Source organism: Marmota flaviventris, chromosome 18 (assembly GCF_047511675.1).
Source record: "Marmota flaviventris isolate mMarFla1 chromosome 18, mMarFla1.hap1, whole genome shotgun sequence".
NCBI classification, from domain to species: domain Eukaryota; kingdom Metazoa; phylum Chordata; class Mammalia; order Rodentia; family Sciuridae; genus Marmota; species Marmota flaviventris.
In genome coordinates this window covers 46090200-46109874 of record NC_092515.1, presented here as the reverse complement: position 1 = coordinate 46109874, position 19675 = coordinate 46090200, and the positions used below count along the sequence as shown (strand labels likewise).

At 50.0% G+C, this 19675-nt stretch overlaps 1 protein-coding gene across 2 annotated transcripts; it reads left to right on the top strand.

Moving 5' to 3' along the window:
- Zdhhc1 (zinc finger DHHC-type containing 1) lies at positions 1–19253 on the top strand. 2 transcript variants are annotated; one of them, XM_071605199.1, is made up of 12 exons: positions 1–271; positions 6314–6360; positions 7721–7963; positions 12507–12682; positions 14143–14244; positions 14602–14726; positions 14826–14984; positions 15184–15296; positions 18075–18157; positions 18363–18456; positions 18593–18671; positions 18785–19253. In XM_071605199.1, the coding sequence occupies exons 3-12, from the start codon at positions 7721–7723 to the stop codon at positions 19066–19068; spliced, it is 1458 nt and encodes a 485-aa protein (XP_071461300.1). In that variant the 5' UTR covers positions 1–271; positions 6314–6360; the 3' UTR covers positions 19069–19253. The 2 variants fall into 2 exon arrangements, with proteins under 2 accessions (XP_071461300.1, XP_027809701.1); XM_027953900.2 differs by having other exon boundaries at positions 14560–14726.
- Positions 19254–19675: the final 422 nt, after the last annotated feature.

Sequence of the window (19675 nt, the reverse complement as noted above, 5' to 3'; positions counted from 1 at the left end):
TAGCACTGGACGAGAGAGGTCCAGCCCGCCGTGTCCTGCCCGGGCTCTACAGCTAGCCTCCCCGGCCTGGAACTGGAGGAGTTGCAGGCCCAACCTCCATCCGGGATGGGGCCCCGCGCGGGGGCGCGTTGCCTCCCGGTCCAGGGGACCGCATCTGCCGCGACGGTTTGAGGCCCGGCCGCCCCTGGGGAGGGCGGACAGCCAGGTGCGGGGCCGAACCACTGGCCTGACCTTGGCCGGGCGGATCTGGCACCGCTGCCGCCACGCGCAGGTGAGGAGCAGCCGCCGCGTCTCTCACTTTGGAGCCTGGCCTGAGCCACGGTGTCGCGCGGCTGCTGCTGCCTGGCAGGGCCCTGAGCTCACCTCGACCTGGAGCCCGTGGCCTGGGATCCATGGACCCAGCAGAACGTTGGGCTTCCAGCATCCATCAGGTCTGCGGATCAGCATTGAGCGCTCACTGTGTGCCAGGCTCTGTGCCAGGAGCGGGGCCACGGGAGGCTCAGAATAGACGCAGCCTGTTTCCAGAACCCGCAGAGTATTAAGGAGGGGGTGGGGAGCAGGCGCCAGACACATGACTAAAGTGACTTTGGATCGAGTTAAGTGCTCTGGATATGAAATGGAGGGGGTGGCCAGGGAGGGTCTATCTTAAAAGGTGACTTTTAAGTAAAGAACTGGAGGTTGGAAAGGAGCCAGCAATGTGAACAGGGGAAGGATGTTTCTGGAAGAGGGAAAAGCAAATACAAAGGTCTGGAGGCAGCAGAGTACTGATATGGAACAGAAAGGACAAGAAGAGTCCTGAACTCCCGTGGTAGGGGTTTCAATTTTATTCTAGCAGTTGGAGGAAATCGCTGAAGAATTTTGAAAAGCTCGAATTTTGAAAAGCTCAGTATGGCTATCCTAGTTCTGCCAATCTAGTTGTGCCTTCTAGAACTCTCTGGATCTCCATGTAAGGGGACATTGTTTTGCATATTGTTCATGGGAGAGAAAGTGAGGGCATCCAGGTCTGAGACCAAAGAGTAGAGAGATCTTTGAGAACAATTTGAAATGATAGGATCTACCTCAGAGTGTTTTGAGGACTGAATTAAGTGAATTCCATTGAAGCACTTAAAACTGGCCCAGAATAAGTGTCTCTAAATGTTCCTGATGGCTATTATTATCATTGAAACACTGTAGGAGAGCAATGATGGAGGCTTGGATTAGGATGATGGCAGCAGAGAGGGTAAGAAGTGGCTTCACTTCCTTACTGAAGGAGGGCTGGATTCAGGCATAGATGAGGGGTGGTCCCTACTTTTGTGGAACTGGTGGTTCACTGTGGGAGACCTGGTCTGTAAACAGATAATCAGAAAGATGCAATAAAACACAACAGTGGGGCTTACTTAGTTACCCAGTTTTTTCCCCCTTTTGTTTTTGTTTTTCTTACTTTGTCCTGTCGCAACTTTGTTCTTAGTGACTTGATCTTGGTGGGTGTTCCCCCAGGCCTGGCTTCTACTACAATCATATGAGTTGATTTCCTGGTTAAAATCAACAACCCTTGCCTCTCTTCAATGACCTTGTTTCTGTTCCCTGTTGCTCCCTCCTTCTTGTCCCGTTTCCTTCACTTAACTTGGATCCCAAACAGTTTGTAGTGGTTGCTGCAGGAGAAGGGCACAGAAATGTTTGTACACCATGTCAACTCAGAAATGATTGAGATTTCAAGCTTTTCTTGCCATAGCAACCAACTTCAGCATATTGTTTATGAGAGAGAAAGAAAGGGCCCAGCCACATCTGAGAGCAATGACTGGAGAGGTCTTTGAGAACAGATAGAAGTTACAGTCTATTTTCTGGGAATTATGTGATATGCATCCCTTAGTCAAACTATTGATATTTCGATATTTCTCAGAATTTTGAGGCCAGAGATTTTTCTGGCACCTGTGGGGAATTTTAATAAGCAAAGTACTTGCCCCTAAAAGTCTTTTGTATAACAACTTTTTTCACTGTAAAACAATGAGCATCATGAAACATTTTCTTTCCAGCTTCCCTTTATGGGTTAAAATTGGGCGTCTGTATAATACAGTTTTTAAATGAGCAGCTATTAGATCTTGGTGAAAATTATCTCAAAAGTGAATCCTGAGAAAAAAGTGAAAACTTGTTTAGAAATACCTGCAGAAAAATATCTCACTTAAAAACCATGAAGTCTTTAGGAGAAAGAAAAGATGCTTGGGGACAAAACTTTACTGTAGAGCATAGCTTCCCTCTGGGTTATGGAGGTCAAGTGAGGTTGAACTGGCCTTTGGCTGACAACTAGAACATGGTCCTGCATAGCCACTTAGTTGTGTTGTCTAGGGTCTGATTCCAGCTTTAACCAGACATCTGACAGTGCTAGGAAGTTCTGTGGCTCTTCCGCACAGTTCTGCAGCTGAGCAACTCAGAATTGCTCTCAAGAGTAAGAAAGCAGGCTGGGGATGTAACTTAGTTGATAGAGTGGTTGCCTTGCACCCCTCAAACCCCAGCAACATCCCCCCCAAAAAAAGTAAAAAAGTACTTAACTCAAACAAGCACTCTTATTACACAGTTGTTAGGCAGGAATTCCTGGTTTGTTTGGCCTGATACTAATGCATTTGGTCAACATGACAACCCAGTGGAGCCAGGAGGGGAAGAGGTGACATCTCTTAATTATTTATTATTTGACATAATAATGATAATTTGAAATAATAATTATGTGTGTCTGGGTTACTGGGGATCAAACTCAGGGCTTTGCATATGTTAATCATGCACTCTACCACTAAACAACACAGCCCAACTCACTTTTTTATTTTTTAAAGCAGTTAAATGCTCATGATAAAAAAATTTCAAACAGTATCAAGATAAAGACAAATCTCTGGGGCTGGAGTTGTATCTCAGTAGTAGAGTGCTTACCTAGCATGTGTGAGACACTGGGTTTGATCCTCAGCACCACATAAAAATAAATAAATAAAATAAAGGCATTGTGTCCATCTGCAACTAAAAATCAAATATATATTGAAAACAAAAAAAAAAAGCAAATCTCTCTCTCAGCCCCAGCCCTTGGGCTGCTAGATCTTTCCAAAGGCCGTCCTGTATTTCATTTCTTATTTCCTCCCTAAGAGAATTTGAACATATAGAAATATAAATGTCTTTTCCCCCCTTGGTTTCTATTCATTTGGTATCTCACTCTACAACTGAACATCTTGCTTGTTTACTTAACTGTATATCAAAGATAATTTTGTCCTTTGCTTTTGATGTTGTATAGCATTTCTTTGTGGGGATGTGCCATAGTATTTTATACTTGTTTTTGTCCTTTATTATAAACAACTTTGAAATGAATCTTTGTGTCTTTTGCAAGTGTATATATAAGATAAATACCTAGACATGGAATGTCTGGGCTAAAGGGTATGTGTTCTCCATTTTGGTAGACAATGCCAAATTGCCTTCTAGCTACCTTTTTTGAAAAATGAGTAAAGAAGAGACCCAAAGAGATATAGATTCATGATTTATTCAGTTCCTCTATCTGTGAGCAGCAGTGTAAGAAACAGATAAAGTTTCTATCTCCAGGCCTAGCCCTCTTCCCTGAATCCAACCTGTGTCTCCCCATTGGTAGCTCAGATCCCTGGACCCTCCAAGCTTCCACTTCAGTCCTGTCACTTTTTTTTTTTTTTTTTTTTTTTTTTTGAGAGAGAGAGAGAGAGAGAGAGAGAGAGAGAGAGAGAGAGAGAGAATTTTTATTTATTTTTTAGTTTTTGGCGGACACAAGATCTTTGTATGGGGTACTGAGGATTGAACCTGGGCAGCACGCATGCCAGGCGAGCGCGCTACCGCTTGAGCCACACCCTCAGCCCCTGTCACTTTCTTTTCTGACCCCAGTACCCTACCGTCTCAGTTCTTTGGACTTTCCGATAACCCTTTTTAGTAGTTAAGTTGATTCTGAAGTCCTCAGACATTGCAGAAATCCAGGGCTGAGACTTTGTACTTTAATTTGTTTGTTTGGACAATACATAAATTTCAGAAAAACAAGAACAACATTTCTTTTTGTGTGTGTGTGTGTGTGTGTGTGTGTGTGAGAGAGAGAGAGAGAGAGAGAGAGAGACAGAGAGAGAGAGAGAGAGAGAGAGAGAGAGAGGCAGGGTCTCACTGTGTTAGCTGGATGGCCAGCTCTTTTAATCAAAAATTTAAGCTGGGAGTGGTGGCACATAAGTGTAATCCCAGCAGCTCAGGAGGCTGAGGCAGGAGGATCTCAAGTTCAAAGCCAGCCTCAGCAACTTAACAAGGCCTTAATCAATTTAGCGAGACCCTGTCTCAAAAAAAGGGATGGGGATATAACTTAGTGGTTAAGCACCCCTGAGTTCAATCCCGGGTACAAAAACAAAAAAAAGTATAATCAAAGTCTTGTTGGGTGCTGTGATGCACACCTGTAATCCACCCCTCTCAAATTAATCAAAGTGTGTATGTGTGTTACTGGGTATTGAACCAAGGAGCACTCTACCACTGAGCTACATCCCCAGCCCTTTTACTTTTTTTTTTACTTTTACTTTTTTTTTTTCTGAAACAGAGTCTTGCTAAATTACTGAGGCTAACCTCAAACTTGTGATTCTCCTGCCTCTGCTTCCTGAGTTGCTGAGATTACAGGTGTGCTCCACCACACCCACTTTTTAAAAATTTGTTTTTTGGTACTGGAAATTGAACCCAGGGATACTTTACTACAGAGCTATATCTCTGGTCCTTTTTATTTTATCTTGAGACAGGGTCTTACTACGTTTCTGAGGCTGGCCTCGAATTTCTAATCCTCCTTTTTCTATCACCAGAGAGTCTCTGGGATTACAGGTGGGCATCACCAAGCTTGGCCATGCCCAGCTTGTGTGTGTGTGTGTGGGGGGGCGTTGCTGGGGCCTCATGCATGCTAGGCAAGTGCTTTACCAATGAGCTACACCCCCAGCACTTTTCTTTTGTTGTTTTAAGACAGGGTGAGAAGCTGGGATTATAGGTGAGCGCTACCATATCCAACTAATCAAAATCTTTTGGGCCAAAAGAATTTGTAGCCACCAACTAACTCTGAGAAAAAATGTCAGCTAAGAGTTGGCTGCCTGGACTTTCAGGGCAGGCAGCATGCTTCTTGGTCAGCTTGGGTGTCTATTCCGGAGTGCTGCTGCAGCTTTGAGGGAATTCTGCCCTACAGCAGCATCCCTCATATGAAGTCTCAGACAAATGGTACCTCTCTGGGCCAATAGTACCCTGATTTGGAGTCAAAGCCTAGCCCAGGGATGTATATAGCAAGCCCCTGGCCTCAGATTGTGACCCCTTCTGTCTCACAAGTTTGGGATTTAGCTAGTTGAGAGGTACCTACAGCCGCTGCTGAGCAGTGGGGACATATCAGCCACATTCCTGTTTTTCCTTCTGGGAACTCCTCAGGGTACAGGGCTATTCTGGTGTTGGGATGATAAAGGGAAAGCCAGGCTTGGGATGTAAATTCATAGGTTCCTTTCAAAGTAGTTGCCCTGGTGATGGTGTCCCTGGAAAGTCAATGTGCAAGCCAGAGAGATTTGCCCCAGAAGGGAACCACCCAACTCAACTATATTCATAGGTCTTGACCTGATTACCTTGCAAAGATTTGCTTTTATTTAGAATGCCAGCTCTTTGATCACCTTTGTCACCTTTGATTGCAGGTGACAAGATTAGAATGAATCCAGTATACTACTTCTTATGACAGTGTGTTCCTTGGGGCCACTGACTTAAGAAAGCAACCTCAATCAACCACATCATAAATCTTGGACATAAACCTTGTAGACTGTCAGCCACAGTCTAGAGACAGAAAGACAAACCAGAGAGCTATTTGAGGGTAATTATAATGTCTACCATTTAGTGAGCATTTCTATGTCAGGAATTTGCTTACAGTGTCATTGGTCTATATACCACTCTAGGGAGTATCCATACCCCATGCCCATTTTTCAGATGAGGAAACAGTTCTTTCAGTTAGTGGATGCAGAGTCAGGAGCCAACCTAGATATGTTTCTTCAAAGCCAGGGCTCTTTTTTCCTTGTGTGGCTTCTTATTGAAGATAGAATAAGTGACCAGAAGACTGTACTTAAGTCCCTGAGAGAAACCTTAGGTCATTCCATTTAGCTTTGAGGTATGACTCCTCTGAGGTGACTTCAAATACTGTCAAGCTTGGCCTGCATGATGCTGTGCACCTTGGGTGGGCTGAAGCGGCCCTATGGAATGGATTGCAGTAGAAGTATCGAAGGCAGGACAGTGTGGACCAGATGGCTTTGGGTGGGGCAGGATTTCATACCATTTATCATTCCCACATTTCCTTTTATTTCAGATGTTTTCAAATCAGCGAACATTTACTGAGCATCTGCTACGTCCAAGGTACAGTTCCGGGTATTTGGGGGAAGAGATGTGGGGGGACAAAGGTGAATAAATCAATCACAGCATGTTAACTGCCTTTGAGGGAAGCTTGTGTATTAGGGGCAGATATATGGGGATGGCAAAGCGTTCCAAATGGCCTAGTGACAGTTCCAGTAAGGACTGAGCATAATGGCCCTGACCCTGCTTCCTGGATGAGGGGATGCTTGCAGTGGGATCTGAAAATCAAGTCATATTTTCTTGAGCTGAAGAGTAAGAGGTGTTTCAGGCAGATGTGCTGAGATGGGGTCTGCCGTATTTTTTTGCATAGTCAGATTCTGGGCCAATGGGCAGGGGCTCCTGAAAGGAGAGTCTGGCTGCCAGGATTTTGTCCCTGGCTCCTGGCCTTACCACCACGAACTCAGAGCTAGCCTCTCTTCCCAGATGCAGTGCTGCCTGCTTCTGCTGGAGTCCCATCTTGGGCCCAGAAGATACTGGGGGGTGGGACCCTTCTGTAAGGTCAAGACCATCCCTTCCTGTCCTTCATGTCATCTTTGGACACCAGGCCAGCTATTGGGCTCAGGGAAGCAGAGCAGGGGTGGGGGATTGCTGCCACCTGGTGGTCTGGCTGTGGCCAATGCCTGGTCTTTTCCAGAGCTCCCTGAAGTGAGTCAAAGAATATTAGCCCACCTTTCTGTGTAAATCTACCCCAGGAGCAGATTTACCTAGAGAAACATGGTCATTTCTGCTGCTGGAAGAAACCAAAGAGGAATTTTCCCCTCTTGTGTCCTGGCTCTTCTTCCTAAGAAACCCTAGGCAGCCCTTCTGAGGCACAGGAAAGAGGTCCTGAGTTTCTAGTCCTGAAGGGATTATATGTCTGTTGAGGGGCAGAGGCCACACCCCCATCTGAGCACCCACTCCCTCTTTCCCTTAGAAAAGGCTAAGGGGGCCCTCTCTGAAACTTGCATTTGGACTTCAGGATGGAGATGACTAATCCTAACAGAATCAGCATGTGTTCTCATGGCTCTGGCCCCAGACTGATATTACCAGATGAGAACATGTCTTATTGGGTTTCACTTTGATGGCTGTGGAGACAGAGCACTTTGAGTAACAGGCAGCCACATTGTGTCCTGAATAAACCCTGGGCCTTCCTACCTTATCTTGGTCAGACTGGGACCAGAGCCTGCTTTGGGGCTCTGGGATAGCCCTCTACTACCACCCTCTCTGCACTGCCTCTCTTTGTTGGGCTGGGATCCCAGGTTCCCTGCAGTGTGTGCTTTACATCCCTGCCTGTTTTCCCTGCTAAACCTGGCTGCAGGCATGAGACCCTGGGCTCCCACCTGGACCTCCTCTGGCTAATGCTGTACTCTTTCTCCCTCTGGAGATGAACATCTGCAACAAGCCTTCCAACAAGACAGCCCCTGAGAAGAGTGTGTGGACAGCACCTGCACAGGCCAGCGGACCTTCCCCAGAGCTGCAAGGCCAGCGGTCCCGTCGGAATGGGTGGAGTTGGCCTCCTCACCCACTTCAGATTGTGGCCTGGTTGCTGTACCTCTTCTTTGCTGTGATCGGCTTTGGGGTCCTTGTTCCTCTCCTGCCTCACCACTGGGTGCCTGCTGGCTACGCTGTATCCTTAGGAAAGTGTGAGGCTAGTGCATGGAAGAGTAGGGACATTGGATGGATGGAAAACAGAGGCTTGAAGCTGGGGCAGAGCAGGGCAGGCCCAGCTGCTTCCCAGCCTGATCTCCAGCCCACACCAATTCCTCCTCTGATAGGGCAAGTGGGTAGATATAAAGTACCTTAGAGCATTGAAACCCCTTAACAGAAGGGTCTTATACCTGCAGTGTCACAGGAGCCATCAGAGGAGAGAGCATTAGAGCTTCTTCAGGTTGATTGTGCCCAGAGCTAAACAGATAGCATATTGGGGAGTAATTATTCTATTTCTCAAAGAGTTTGTCATGGTAGCATGGTAGAATTCTTTTACATTGTAAGTTTCCTAGTATATTTAAAATGTGGTTTTATTTACGGACAGATTATTATGTTGTTCCCAGAATTTTTTTACAAACTCACTGATTTTGTAAATCAGACCCTTTTTAGGATGAGAGTAAATGTGACAAGAGGTGGCATAGAGATACCCTAAAAGCTCTTAGGAATAGTGACAAACATGTACTTGACTGGGCCTAATGTGACTGCCCCAGCCCTGGCCACAACACCCAGGAGTTGTAAGGCTGAGGGCCTCTATGTGCCCTGTTGGGAGTTCCTAGGGGAATGTCTTGCTGTGTGCTAGAACAAAGAATCCTGGGAGAAGAAGACCAGAGCAAACTTGAGAGCCTGGAGCATACTCAATGGCCAAGTATGGTCCCAGCTTAACCCCTTCAGGTCTGCACATGACTGAGCAGCTTCTCAGCTTCTCTAGCTTTGGGTCTCAGCCTCCTCTGACTTGTAGGAAGGGTGATCCTTGCTTCCTGCAGGTGGGTGGGGACGAGGAGCACATTAGGATGGGTGTGAGCACCGGAAGGCATGAACCATAAGGAGAGCATGCGCTCTTGGGAGACTGCAAAGCCCTAGGCTGGTGCGTGACAAGGTTCAAGGGCAGGTGAGTGAAGGACTCTAGAAAAGATTGTCATCCTCAGACACCAGCAGTGTCATTGGGGTCTCCCTGGTTCACTAGAGTGCAAAGTTGTCAGCTATATGAATGGAAAGCTAACCTTTCCTTGAGGTGATCAACAGGCCTTAGTGCAGTTAGGTGGAATGCTTTGTGGGACATTCCTCCTAAGGTCTAGAGTGGATACATCCCCCACTCAGGTTTACCTGGCTTTCTGCCATAAGGTACCTAGGAAACCAGATGAATAACCATGGTTTGGAGTGAGCAGAATCAGAAAATAACAGTAAACAAAAAAGTAACTAAAATTTATTGAGCAATTATAGGTGCCAGGTACTGTCAGCCGTTTTATATGGGTCATCTTATTCCTCATAATAATCCTGTAAGGAAGGTATTCTCTCCATTTTACTAATGAAGAACTGGGGCTCAGAGAGAATAAGTGACTTCCTGAGGTAACTGGTATCCAGTGAGGCCAGAAGGGCTGCTCGGCAGTCTGACTGAGGAAGTGGGATCATTTGAGGGTTTGGTCTTACCACATTCACTGTCCATCCACTTTGGGTTATGTAGCGGTTCCCAAAGTCACCTGGTTAGGCACCCTGACCAGGGCTTCCATCAAAAGCCTCCTTCTTTTGCAGACTTTCTCAAGGCCCTGAGGAATGAGGTAGGGTAGTGGTGTGTATCAAGGACCCACTGTGGGCCTGGAACTGGCCTGAACCCAAGAAATGCAAAGATGAGCACTGAGTGCTCAGCTGCCAACTGGAGGAAAGGCTAGTAGGTTGGACATGGTGGTCACACCATACTGTAAATATGGGGTAGGATCTCAGAAAGCAGACTGTGGAAGCAGAAGGAGGGCACCTATACTGGCTTCACACATCTAGAAACACACTTACTGCTCCCCCTTCCCATATATAGCCTCTCCCAATATGCTTTGGGCTCCTCCCCCTTCCTCTGATACTGATATCATCAGTCACCAAGTCCTATTGATTTCATCTTCTTTTTAAAAAATGTGTTGTTTTTAGTTATACAAGACAGTACAATGTATTTTGATAATATTATACATACATGGAGTGTTGCTTCTCATTCTTGTGGTCGTACATGACGTGGAGTTAAACTGGTCATGTATTCATATATGAGATTTCATCTCCTTAATAGCTATCAAACTTATCCTTTCTCCTCACTTCCATCTGTCTTCCTCTCTGGCCTATTTTCTTTCCAAGCAATGCCTCCTGCATGCCCTCACTCCTGTAGCCATAGTGTTCTTAAAAAAAAATGGTAACAATTCCATTTCAAAAACCTCTAGTGGTTTTTTCCTATCTAAGAAATGAGGTTCAAGATCTTTATATAGCCTTCAAGCCTCTCCATCTCTGGACTCTGCCTGTCCCCCTGGCTTCTTCTTATATTATTCCCCCTGTTCTCTGTTTTGACAACACTGGAAGACCCCTTGCCTCTTTGCCTACCCCCCAGCACTCAGCTGAGTCAGAGGTCAAGAATTAGTAGCCTATGGCCAATCTGATTTTGTAAAAACTGAGGGATAATTAACACACGAAATACTCAGCTCTTATTCACAGGTGTATTTTGAAAATTATTTATTTCTTTAACATTTAAATATTGAGAGATCTCACATAAAACCCCAGATTTCTAGTTCCTTTTGAAAAGCCAGAATTTGGCAACACAGACCCTCCTTCTTGTGTGGCAGCTCTGAACTGGGACCACATATCAGCCACCCCTCTCAATGACACCTTGCATGTTCCCAGCAGCCTCAGTACCCAGCAGGCCCCCTTTCCTCCTTACCTTACCTCACCATCAAGGGCCCTGTTGTCCATTCTTCTCCATGTCTCAACTGAGACCATACTTCCTTGGGGAAGCCTTCCAGAATCTTTCAGACTAGATGGGGCCTCTCAGTTACAAACACACACTCCTGTGAACTTTCTTCATTTAATTAGCCTGTTATTTGATTAATATCTGCATTTCCCACCAGATTGTAGGCTCCTCGGGGCTGGGAACCAAGTCTGTTTAGCCCCTGTCATATTCCTCAGTGCCTGGCATAAAGATCTCAGTAAACAGTTGAATGAATGAACCAGAGGGTGGGCAGCAGAAGTGCTACAGCAGGCAGGAAGTTTAATGTTTGACCATGAATTGAGTGTTTAAAAGAGGCTCATGTAGTGAGATGCTGTGGTTGGTGGTACTGGAGAGGTTTGGGAGGAGCCAGAGCAAAAGGGACCTTTGCCCTGAGCTGAGGCATGAACTTCATCTGGAGAGCCCTTGAGAGCATGAGGGCCTAAGGTTTAAGCTTTTAAAAGTTCACTGTGACCATGTGAAGGGAACTCTCAAGGGAACACAGACAGGAGGGGCAGAGTCAGGAGGCTCTTGAGTGACCCAGGCAAGTGGTAAAAACCTGACCGTGGCAGTGACCATAGGGATAGAGGTCAGTGGTAGCCATGAGTTGCCTCAGCTATGGTATAGCACATTAGGGTGGAGCTTGGCATTTGGCTACTGGGAGGGAGAGGAAAGGAATTTGGACAGCTGATAGTGAAAGATGGAGGAGAATTATGATGAATCTATATGATGGAGGGATGATATCTGGTCACCAAGAGAATGGATAGAGGTTCATAGGTGAGGAGATGGAAGAAGGAAGGGTAGGTAGATGACTATATGAGTGGAATCTTATTGGTTAATTTTTACAGTTAGACAAGTTGACAGCATACTCATCTCCTGAATTTCTCTCAGTTACTAAGTAGATAGGCCCTGGGACAAATATGTTTCAGCTCCAGGAGTTAGCCATTCTGTCCCTGGGCAGGCCCTGAACATGTCAGGCCATCCCAAACACTCATCCCAAGTCTCCAAGAGCCTGGTCCCCCTATCTGCAAGTGGTTCTCCACCTGGTCCGACTGCTGAAAGGGAATGGCTGCTTCTGTCTTGGAGCTGACTCCCTGTGAAAGCAAGATAAACAAGTTCAGAACTTAAACTTTATTTATTTGCTTGCTTGTTTGTTTTTTGGTCCCAGGGATTGAACTCAGGGGCACTTAACCACTGAGCCACATCCCAGCCCTTTTTATATTTCATTTAGAGACAGGGTCTTGTTAAGTTGCTTCAGGCCTCATTAAGTTGTTGAGGTTGGCTTTAGACTTGAGATCCTCCTGCCTAAGCCTCCTGAGCTTCTGGGATTACAGGCATATGCCACTGTGCCTGGCAGAACTTGAACTTTCGGTCCCTGGACCCTCAGACCTTCTTTCATCTCACTTCATCATCTGGAATCTGAAACTAGAAAGAAACTGGCCTGAGTTCAGACCAGTCAGGACCTACCAGGGCCTGGAGTGTTAAGGCCCCTAGGTTAGGCCCTGGGTGGCAGCAGGAAGCAGTGGTCCCTCTCCTCCATTTGGGGCCCATGGGTCCACTGAAGAGGGCTGACGAGGAGGTTCCTAGAGAGCTGGAGGCAGGAGGTGTCACAGGAGCTCTCTGCATAAAGGTATTTAATATGGGGCGGGGGAGAGAAGTTTTCTGGCTACAGGATGTGGGCAGGGCTTCCAGCCAGCAGAGTGTGGAGTGAGTCTTTAACCTGTTGGGCCAGTGCATGGGTGTCATCTTTGCTGGTCACCTCGTGGTGCACCTGACTGCAGTCTCCATCGATCCAGCAGATGCCAATGTACGGGACAAAAGCTATGCAGGACCCCTGCCCATCTTCAACCGCAGCCAACATGCACATGTCATTGAAGATCTGCACTGCAACCTGTGCGACGTGGACGTGTGAGTTCATGTGTGTGGATGTGAGTGTGTGGACCACAAGTGTGCCTGGGGGCCTGCCAGTGGGGTACTGGATGGAGAGGGACATGCGAGGCCTTCACATTCAATCTCATGCCTCAGCACCCTCATTTTTCTCATAGACAAAATTCTTGATGGAATGACCGAGAACTGGTGGGAAAGTGAGAAGAGGTGATTGAATAAATGAGTTATAGAATTTCTGACGGTTCAAGTAGGAAACATTCGGCACTGCTACTGCCACAAATGACTGACTTTGCCAGTTAAATCCCCTGCTTTATAAGTACCCGGAAGGGGCAGGAGGAAAGTCAATGCTTGAGTGCGCTGGGCCATGCGCTGTGTAGAGGCCCCCTACCAAGTATGCAGCAGCTTTCTCCCTTCACAGAGGCAAAAAGAACCTATCAGTCAGAAAGCTGGGAGGTTGCTCTGAAGTCACATAGCTACTGAACAACAGAGCCAGGATTACAACCCTGGTTGCCTGGCCCCTGAGCAGATTCTGTTAACCCTTGGTTACTCATGAGGAATAACCCAAAGATTCCAAGAAACTTGCTCCAAGTCACACGGCTAGTGAGGAGAGGGGTCAGAATGTGGAGTACCCATTCACCCTCTAGGGCCCATCACTCTCCTCCCCTTCTGGGTCTTTCTAGTCTCCCAGCCTTAGATGGGGGATGAAGGATGGGGTATTATCCACAGCAAGCTTCACATTTGAAATCTGAAGACCTAGACAGCCTATTAAAAGTGGTCTGTCCACGGGAACCAGAAAGCCCACAACATGAAGGTACTGAGGACTTGGGCACTAAGCCATCCTGTCATTCCTTACCAACCAGTCGGCATAAGCCACTAAGAAGTCGCTCTGATGCTCTTCCATTTTAAGGGCTGACTCTTCCACATTCCCTTTGGCCTTTTGCTGGTGCCTGCTGGGGATGGGACACTCCCACTTGCATCCTAATGTAGCCTCTCCTCCTCTCACTCCTGCCATGAGCTCCCTTAATGCCCACACAGCTGGCAACTTGCTCCTCTTCTTTTGGCTCCCTTTCTATTAGTCCACACAGACTGAGGTTTTCTAGAAGAATGCCCGTATAAAGCCCCTCCTGCAGTGTCAGGGAAAGGGATCCAAAAATGGCATTTTAATGAAGAGAAGTGCAGGCCCTAGGCCTAGCAGCCTGCTCACTGCTGTTCTGGACCTCACACCTGCATCTTCTGGCCTGGTGAGCCTTCCCTGAGCAGGATCCCATATGGAGCCCCTCCTTCCTTCTTCCTGGTCCCTCAGCGTCGCCTCTAGAAGTCTCACCCTGCAGTTCCACAAGGGGGCGCGCATGCTCCTCTGCCAGGCGGGTAATTGGGCTCCAGGCTGGTGCTGGGGGTCATTACACCCACTGCTCTTGAGTGGGCCACGAAGGGCCCGCCCTTGGGGGGTCGGTAAACCACGCGGTGCCTTCCACCCGCAGGAGTGCACGCTCTAAGCACTGCAGTGCTTGCAACAAATGCGTGTGTGGTTTTGATCACCACTGCAAGTGGCTCAACAACTGCGTTGGCGAGAGGAACTACCGGTGAGACACCCTGGACATGGGGGTACCCCTGTCGGTGTGAGCCTCTGGCCTTGTAGCCTGCTTGTAAGAAGGGGTGGGAGAGGGGGACCTGGGCTCCTCTTTGAGAGTGGTGCTCCTGGGGTGTGGCTGGAACATGTAAGGATGGGCTTGGGGTCTTCCACCTTGCTGGCCTGGTTAAAGGTGGGAAGCCTGAAAAGAGGCTACTCATCTTCAGCTTTGTCCTGTATTTTGGCTTCTGAGTAGTTGGGGCTGTGAGGTCAGGGGCCAGGCTCCCATGTCAGCCTGGGCCCTTCTGAACTCTTGGCCCTTACTAAGCTGGAGCTCTGGGGTGCTGACAGCTGCCCATGGCTGGGCCAGGCTCTTTCTACACAGTGTGGCATCTGCTTTACTGGGTGTCCTGCTCCTGGTGCTGGTGGCCACTTATGTTTTTGTGGAGTTCTTTGTCAACCCCATGCGGCTGCGTACCAACCAACACTTTGAAGGTCAGTTTGGGTTCCAGGCTCACACCCCCACCATCCCCAGGGTCTTTTCTGGTTACTGGTTTCAGACCTGGCTGAGCACAGTATGCCTGTGCCTTGCAGTCCTGAAGAATCACACCGATGTGTGGTTTGTGTTCTTGCCTGCTGCTCCTGTGGAGACCCAGGCTCCTGCCATTCTGGCCCTGGCTGCCCTACTCATCCTTCTTGGCCTGCTGTCCACAGCCCTGCTTGGCCACCTGCTCTGCTTCCACATTTACCTCAGTAAGTGCTGTCTTACTTATCTCCCCACCACCTGCCTAGACTACAGGGCCCTGAAATCATGCCCCTCACCAGTGCTGGCTCTCCTATCCATGGCTTAGGCTATATGGGGACAGAGGTTTCAGTGGGGGACTAGGTGCCTTCCCTCCCCATTTATGAGCTCCAGGGTCTCCTTTCCACTGCTGAACCCTCTTCTCTCCAGTGTGGCACAAACTCACCACCTATGAGTACATCGTGCAGCACCGCCCACCACAGGAGGCAAAAGGGGCCCACAGGAAGCTTGAATCATGTCACCCCAAGATGCGACCAATTCAGGTATATAGCTGGCCTGCTGAAGGGGTCAGAGATGGGCCTGGGTGAGTGGGGGCTGGACTGTGCAGTGAAAGCCAATGAGTATACAGGGCAAGGCAATTCTGCAAGCCTGGAACAACAGTCAGAATATGGGATGCTGGGGCAGAAGGGCACATCTTGTACTAGGTACAAACATGCCACCAGTACAGCCAGAGGAAACCCTGCATGTCTGTGGCCCCTTGTGTGTACCTGTCCAGGCTCCAGGCATGTGCTGCAGAGAGCAGAATGTGGAGCCTAGATGCAGGCAGGTCAGGGCTACAGAAGAGAGAGAGGGATGGACCAATGACTGGTTCAGCAGCTGGGTGGCCAGGGTGGATCCTCAGTTCTCTCCATCTGTGATTTTGAGCCCTTATACCTGTTACTCTATTTCATCCTTTGAACAGCCCATTTTTATCCTTTGAACTGTCACCAACCTTTGGTGCAAATGAGCACATTTAGGCCTAGAAAAGTTAAACAGAAGCTGGGGCTGGGAAGATTTAAGGCCTCTGTACACTGAAGCAGGAACCCTCCAGCCTAGGCTCTAGTCTGGCCCGCCCAGCCAGCCCAGCTGCTGATGAGCCTATCACCATTCCCACGCCCATGGTTTCCTGAGGTCAGCAACTTGGGGGTGGAGGTGGTCCAATCCTCAGAGCCCTGAGGGACTGGGGAGGAAGGGGGCCCAGGCAGGCTTTACTGGGAAGGCTGAGCCCTAGATCCCCAATTCTCATGGCAACTGGACACAAACACAGGCTGGTGGGCGGGTTGGAAGATCACTTGGGACCCACCTCCCTTGTTCTCATTGCTGGGGCTGAACTCTGCCTGTGGGCCAGGATGGGGAAGTGCTGGCAGTTGGTGGAGAACCCCTGCATATCACTGTATGCTTGCCCTGGTGCTGGGTAAACACAGCGGCAGCCATTCTGAGGAGTGGGCATCATCCCCATCCCCACATCACAGAAGAGACTGAGGCTCAGAGAAGCCAGCAAGAGACTTTCTCAAAGCTTGTGGCTCTGCCCATTGAGGGAGTGCTGGTCCTGGGGTGCTCAGAATCCAGGGCCCTTTACCCTCACCCTGCTTAGGCTTTGGGCCCAAATGTGGCAGCAGTGGACACATAATTTCTATTCTTTTCATCTACAAAGGAGTTGAGGGAGGCCTACCCAATAGGAGCTGGGTGATGTCCCCTCTTACAAAAGAGAACTGAGGTGTTATGATACTATTTGGGAATATGCAAATGTTTCAGGGTTTCTGAGAGAGCATCCTGAGGGACAGCTCTAAGAAAGGGAGATTAGAGTGGGTATGCCCTGGATCCTCTCCCATCCCATCCCAGGGGTCCTAGGGCAGGCTTTGCCCCTTTCTGCTGGACGCTGGAGGGGGGCTGAGTCCGCACTGGGGGAGGGGAAATATGTGCAGGAAATGGGATGAGGCAGCACACAATTATAATCCCAGTTACCCTGGGGGCTAAAGCAGGAAGAGTGATCGTTCCAGGTCAGCCTGGGCAACTTGGGAAGACCCCTCTCAAGATACCAAAAAAATTGGAGAAGGCTACCTTAAGGCCCCAGTCCCTGTTACTGGCCTCTGACCCCTTACCCAGGGCTCCTTTGATTAGTCAGGCACCTCCGCACCTCTCCCTAAAGGGTCAGCCCGTCAGCAGTTGGGTGCAGCACTTGCCTGGGGCCTCTGTCTTTGCACCTGTGCAGCCAGCCGCTGCTGACTGGGCTCTGTCCTCTGTCCCCCAGATCTGCCAGGGCTCCTGCAGGCAGTCTTCCCACCCCCAACCAGCAGGAATGCGGGAGGGGCTCCTCTCTGGAGCCGTTGCCCCTAAACATAGGCTTGTTTTAGAGACAGAGTTACAGTGTCTCTGCATTAGTCAGGACGCCTCGGTATCCGTGGAAACGGCTGCGATCCAGTGACAGCTGTCCCGGTGCTCTTCTGCTGGCGGCCGTGCCCCCCTCCCCTTCACTCTTCACACCACGCCCTTCCTGGGCTGGCTTTTGTTTCCTTACCTGCAGTCCTTGCGGACGTAACTTGGGGGCGTGCCGCGTGCTGGGGTGCGGGTCTGGCGGCTCTAGTAACCTCAAGGCCTCTTCGATTTTGGAGGTTGCGTCTTCCACCCCAGAGTAGTTGTGAGGACCACAACTGGCGCCGGATGGGGGCTGCGGCACCGTACAACACCTATTCCATTTCCCTCTCCGGGTAGCGGCCTTGGAGAACGCGCGCTCACAAGCCCTCTTGCCAGCAGCCGGAATTACGGGATTTTGGCTGGAACTCTGTGCAAGAGGGGCGTCCTCCGCAGGACTCCGCTGCGAGGAAGCTGGCGGGTCGCGCACACGACCTCGGTGCACACTGCGGCCTGTGAACAGCTGCATGGTCTCTCATCCAGGGAAAGAATCGGCTCAGAGGCTGGAGTTCTGGGTGGGGCCAGGAACAGGAGGGGGCAGCTCTGAGCACCTCTTGCCTACAAGTCCCTTGGCTGAGCAGTTCTAGCCTGGGTGTATTGGACCCGTGAGACTGGAACCTTCCTGGAGAAGGTGCAGTTTGACTAGATGAAATGACACCTGGATAAGATCCAGAAAGGGGTGTTTTAAGCCTCACCCTGCAGCGGGGTTTTCACAGCACATCTGGGACCCTGAAAAACAGCCCTAGATTCCTGGGGATGAGGCCAGGGACTCTTCACAGAGGCCAATGAGGGCTTCTGCTTTGGGGACTGTGTGGGCTCATGTTTTTGGAGTCCCTGGATCCAGTCTTCCTAACATCCACCTTCCCCAGGAGATGGAGTTCTACCTGAGGACCTTCAGCCATGTACGCCCAGAGCCCCCTGGCCAGGCCAGGCCTGCTGCAATAGATGCAAAGTGAGTGCCACCTGGGCATCTCCCGTTTGTATGGCAGGGCCATCAGAGGTGGGAGAAAGGGGTAGGCCAAGGCATAGTTGTGTTTCTAGTCCAGCATGGCCTAGGATGGATCGGTGCCCTTCTCTTCCCTTTGCTGGGAAGGGACCTCTACCTGGGAGGGATTTCAGAAATAGCTCCCAGAACTTGCCCTTCCACTTTCCCTCAGTCCCTCCAGGTTTCTTGCCACGGGAGGCCCAGTGGAACCTCCTCATCCCTCCTCCTCAGACACGCTGGCCCTGCCTCCCAGGATCCGACCCCAGGTAGGAGACACTGGGCTTGGCACTCTGCCCAAGTGGAAGGACAAGAAAAAGAAGCCTCCACCATACTGCAGCTTCTGCTGCCTTTGGCAATGTGGGGGTCTGGGGATACAGTCCTCAAATTTCCCTGTCTCTGCAGAAAAAGAGGAAGCGGTGCATGTATAAGGTGCCGAGGTCTGGGATCTTGGACCGGGAGTCCCAGCTGTCCAGGCTTCGGGGTGAGTGCCCCACCCTGTCCGGGTTCTGCTGCTGTGGGGACCGGGCTCCGAGGGAAGGAAGGGCTGAGCCGGGAGCAGCAGCCCCTAGTCTCACGCTCCTCTCCATTGTGCAGGGCTCCGGGGCCCAGGCCGCCGCTCCAGCTCATCGACTGATTCTTCCAGTGCCAGCCCGGTGCACGCCGCCGGTCCTGCAGGCGCCTACCACTCGGCGTCAGCAGAGTCTATGGACGAGATTCCAGTGGCTCAGACGCGCCTGGGCAGCGCCGCCCTGGCGGCCCCGGCGGGCAGGGGCCGAGAAACAGGGCTGGCGCTTCAGGCTCGTGCACCGGCGGTTTTCGTGAGCCTAAGCAGCGGCGAGCCCGGGACACCGGGAGGCCGGGAGGGAGGCCTGAATTAGCCTCACCTAAAGGTAGGAGGGCCGAGGAGGAGCGGCCGGCCCAACTCTCTATGCAACACCACATTTTCGCCGCACCGAGTGCACTTTAGGGGCCCCGACGGCCGGCGGGATCGGCCTTGCTCCCTGCGACTCAGCAATATTAGTCCCACCGGCCCCGATGCGCCAATAAACTTTTTTATGCTTTTGCGGACTAAGTGCTTACTTTCCCAATGACCAGAGCCATGGGCCTTCTGGGAGTCGGACCATTGCCACTGCTTGGAGGCAGAGGATGGTTTGTCTAGATTGCCAAATGGAGGCGCGCGAGGACCCAAGGCGCTCAGTTCAGGGATTAAGATTAGGAGAGGCCCTGGAAGGCTGCCAGAACGACGTTCTGTTTTGCACGTGGGAGACCTGGGTAAGCAGCCTTTGGGCTCCAGAAGTAGCAGCTGGAGTAGAGGCTGCGAGGCCAAGACCATGGCAAGATGTGAGTGAAAGGAGGCGGCCGACTCCGGAGAACCAAGAGCTTTCTCCCCGTGGCCGGATCGTGGGCCGAGCATGGCATTCTAGGGCAGGGCAAACGTGATCCGCTCATTATTCCTCGGTGCTCCGTAAACTGGACCCTACCCGG

Excerpts from the sequence above, each read along its gene's own strand:
- Zdhhc1 (XM_027953900.2), top strand. The coding sequence starts at position 7,721 with ATGAACATCTGCAACAAGCCTTCCAACAAGACAGCCCCTGAGAAGAGT. Across the intron at positions 7,964-12,506 it reads GGGTGCCTGCTGGCTACGCT|TGCATGGGTGTCATCTTTGC; the intron begins GTATCCTTAGGA and ends CTGTTGGGCCAG. Across the intron at positions 18,457-18,592 it reads CTCCCAGGATCCGACCCCAG|AAAAAGAGGAAGCGGTGCAT; the intron begins GTAGGAGACACT and ends CTGTCTCTGCAG.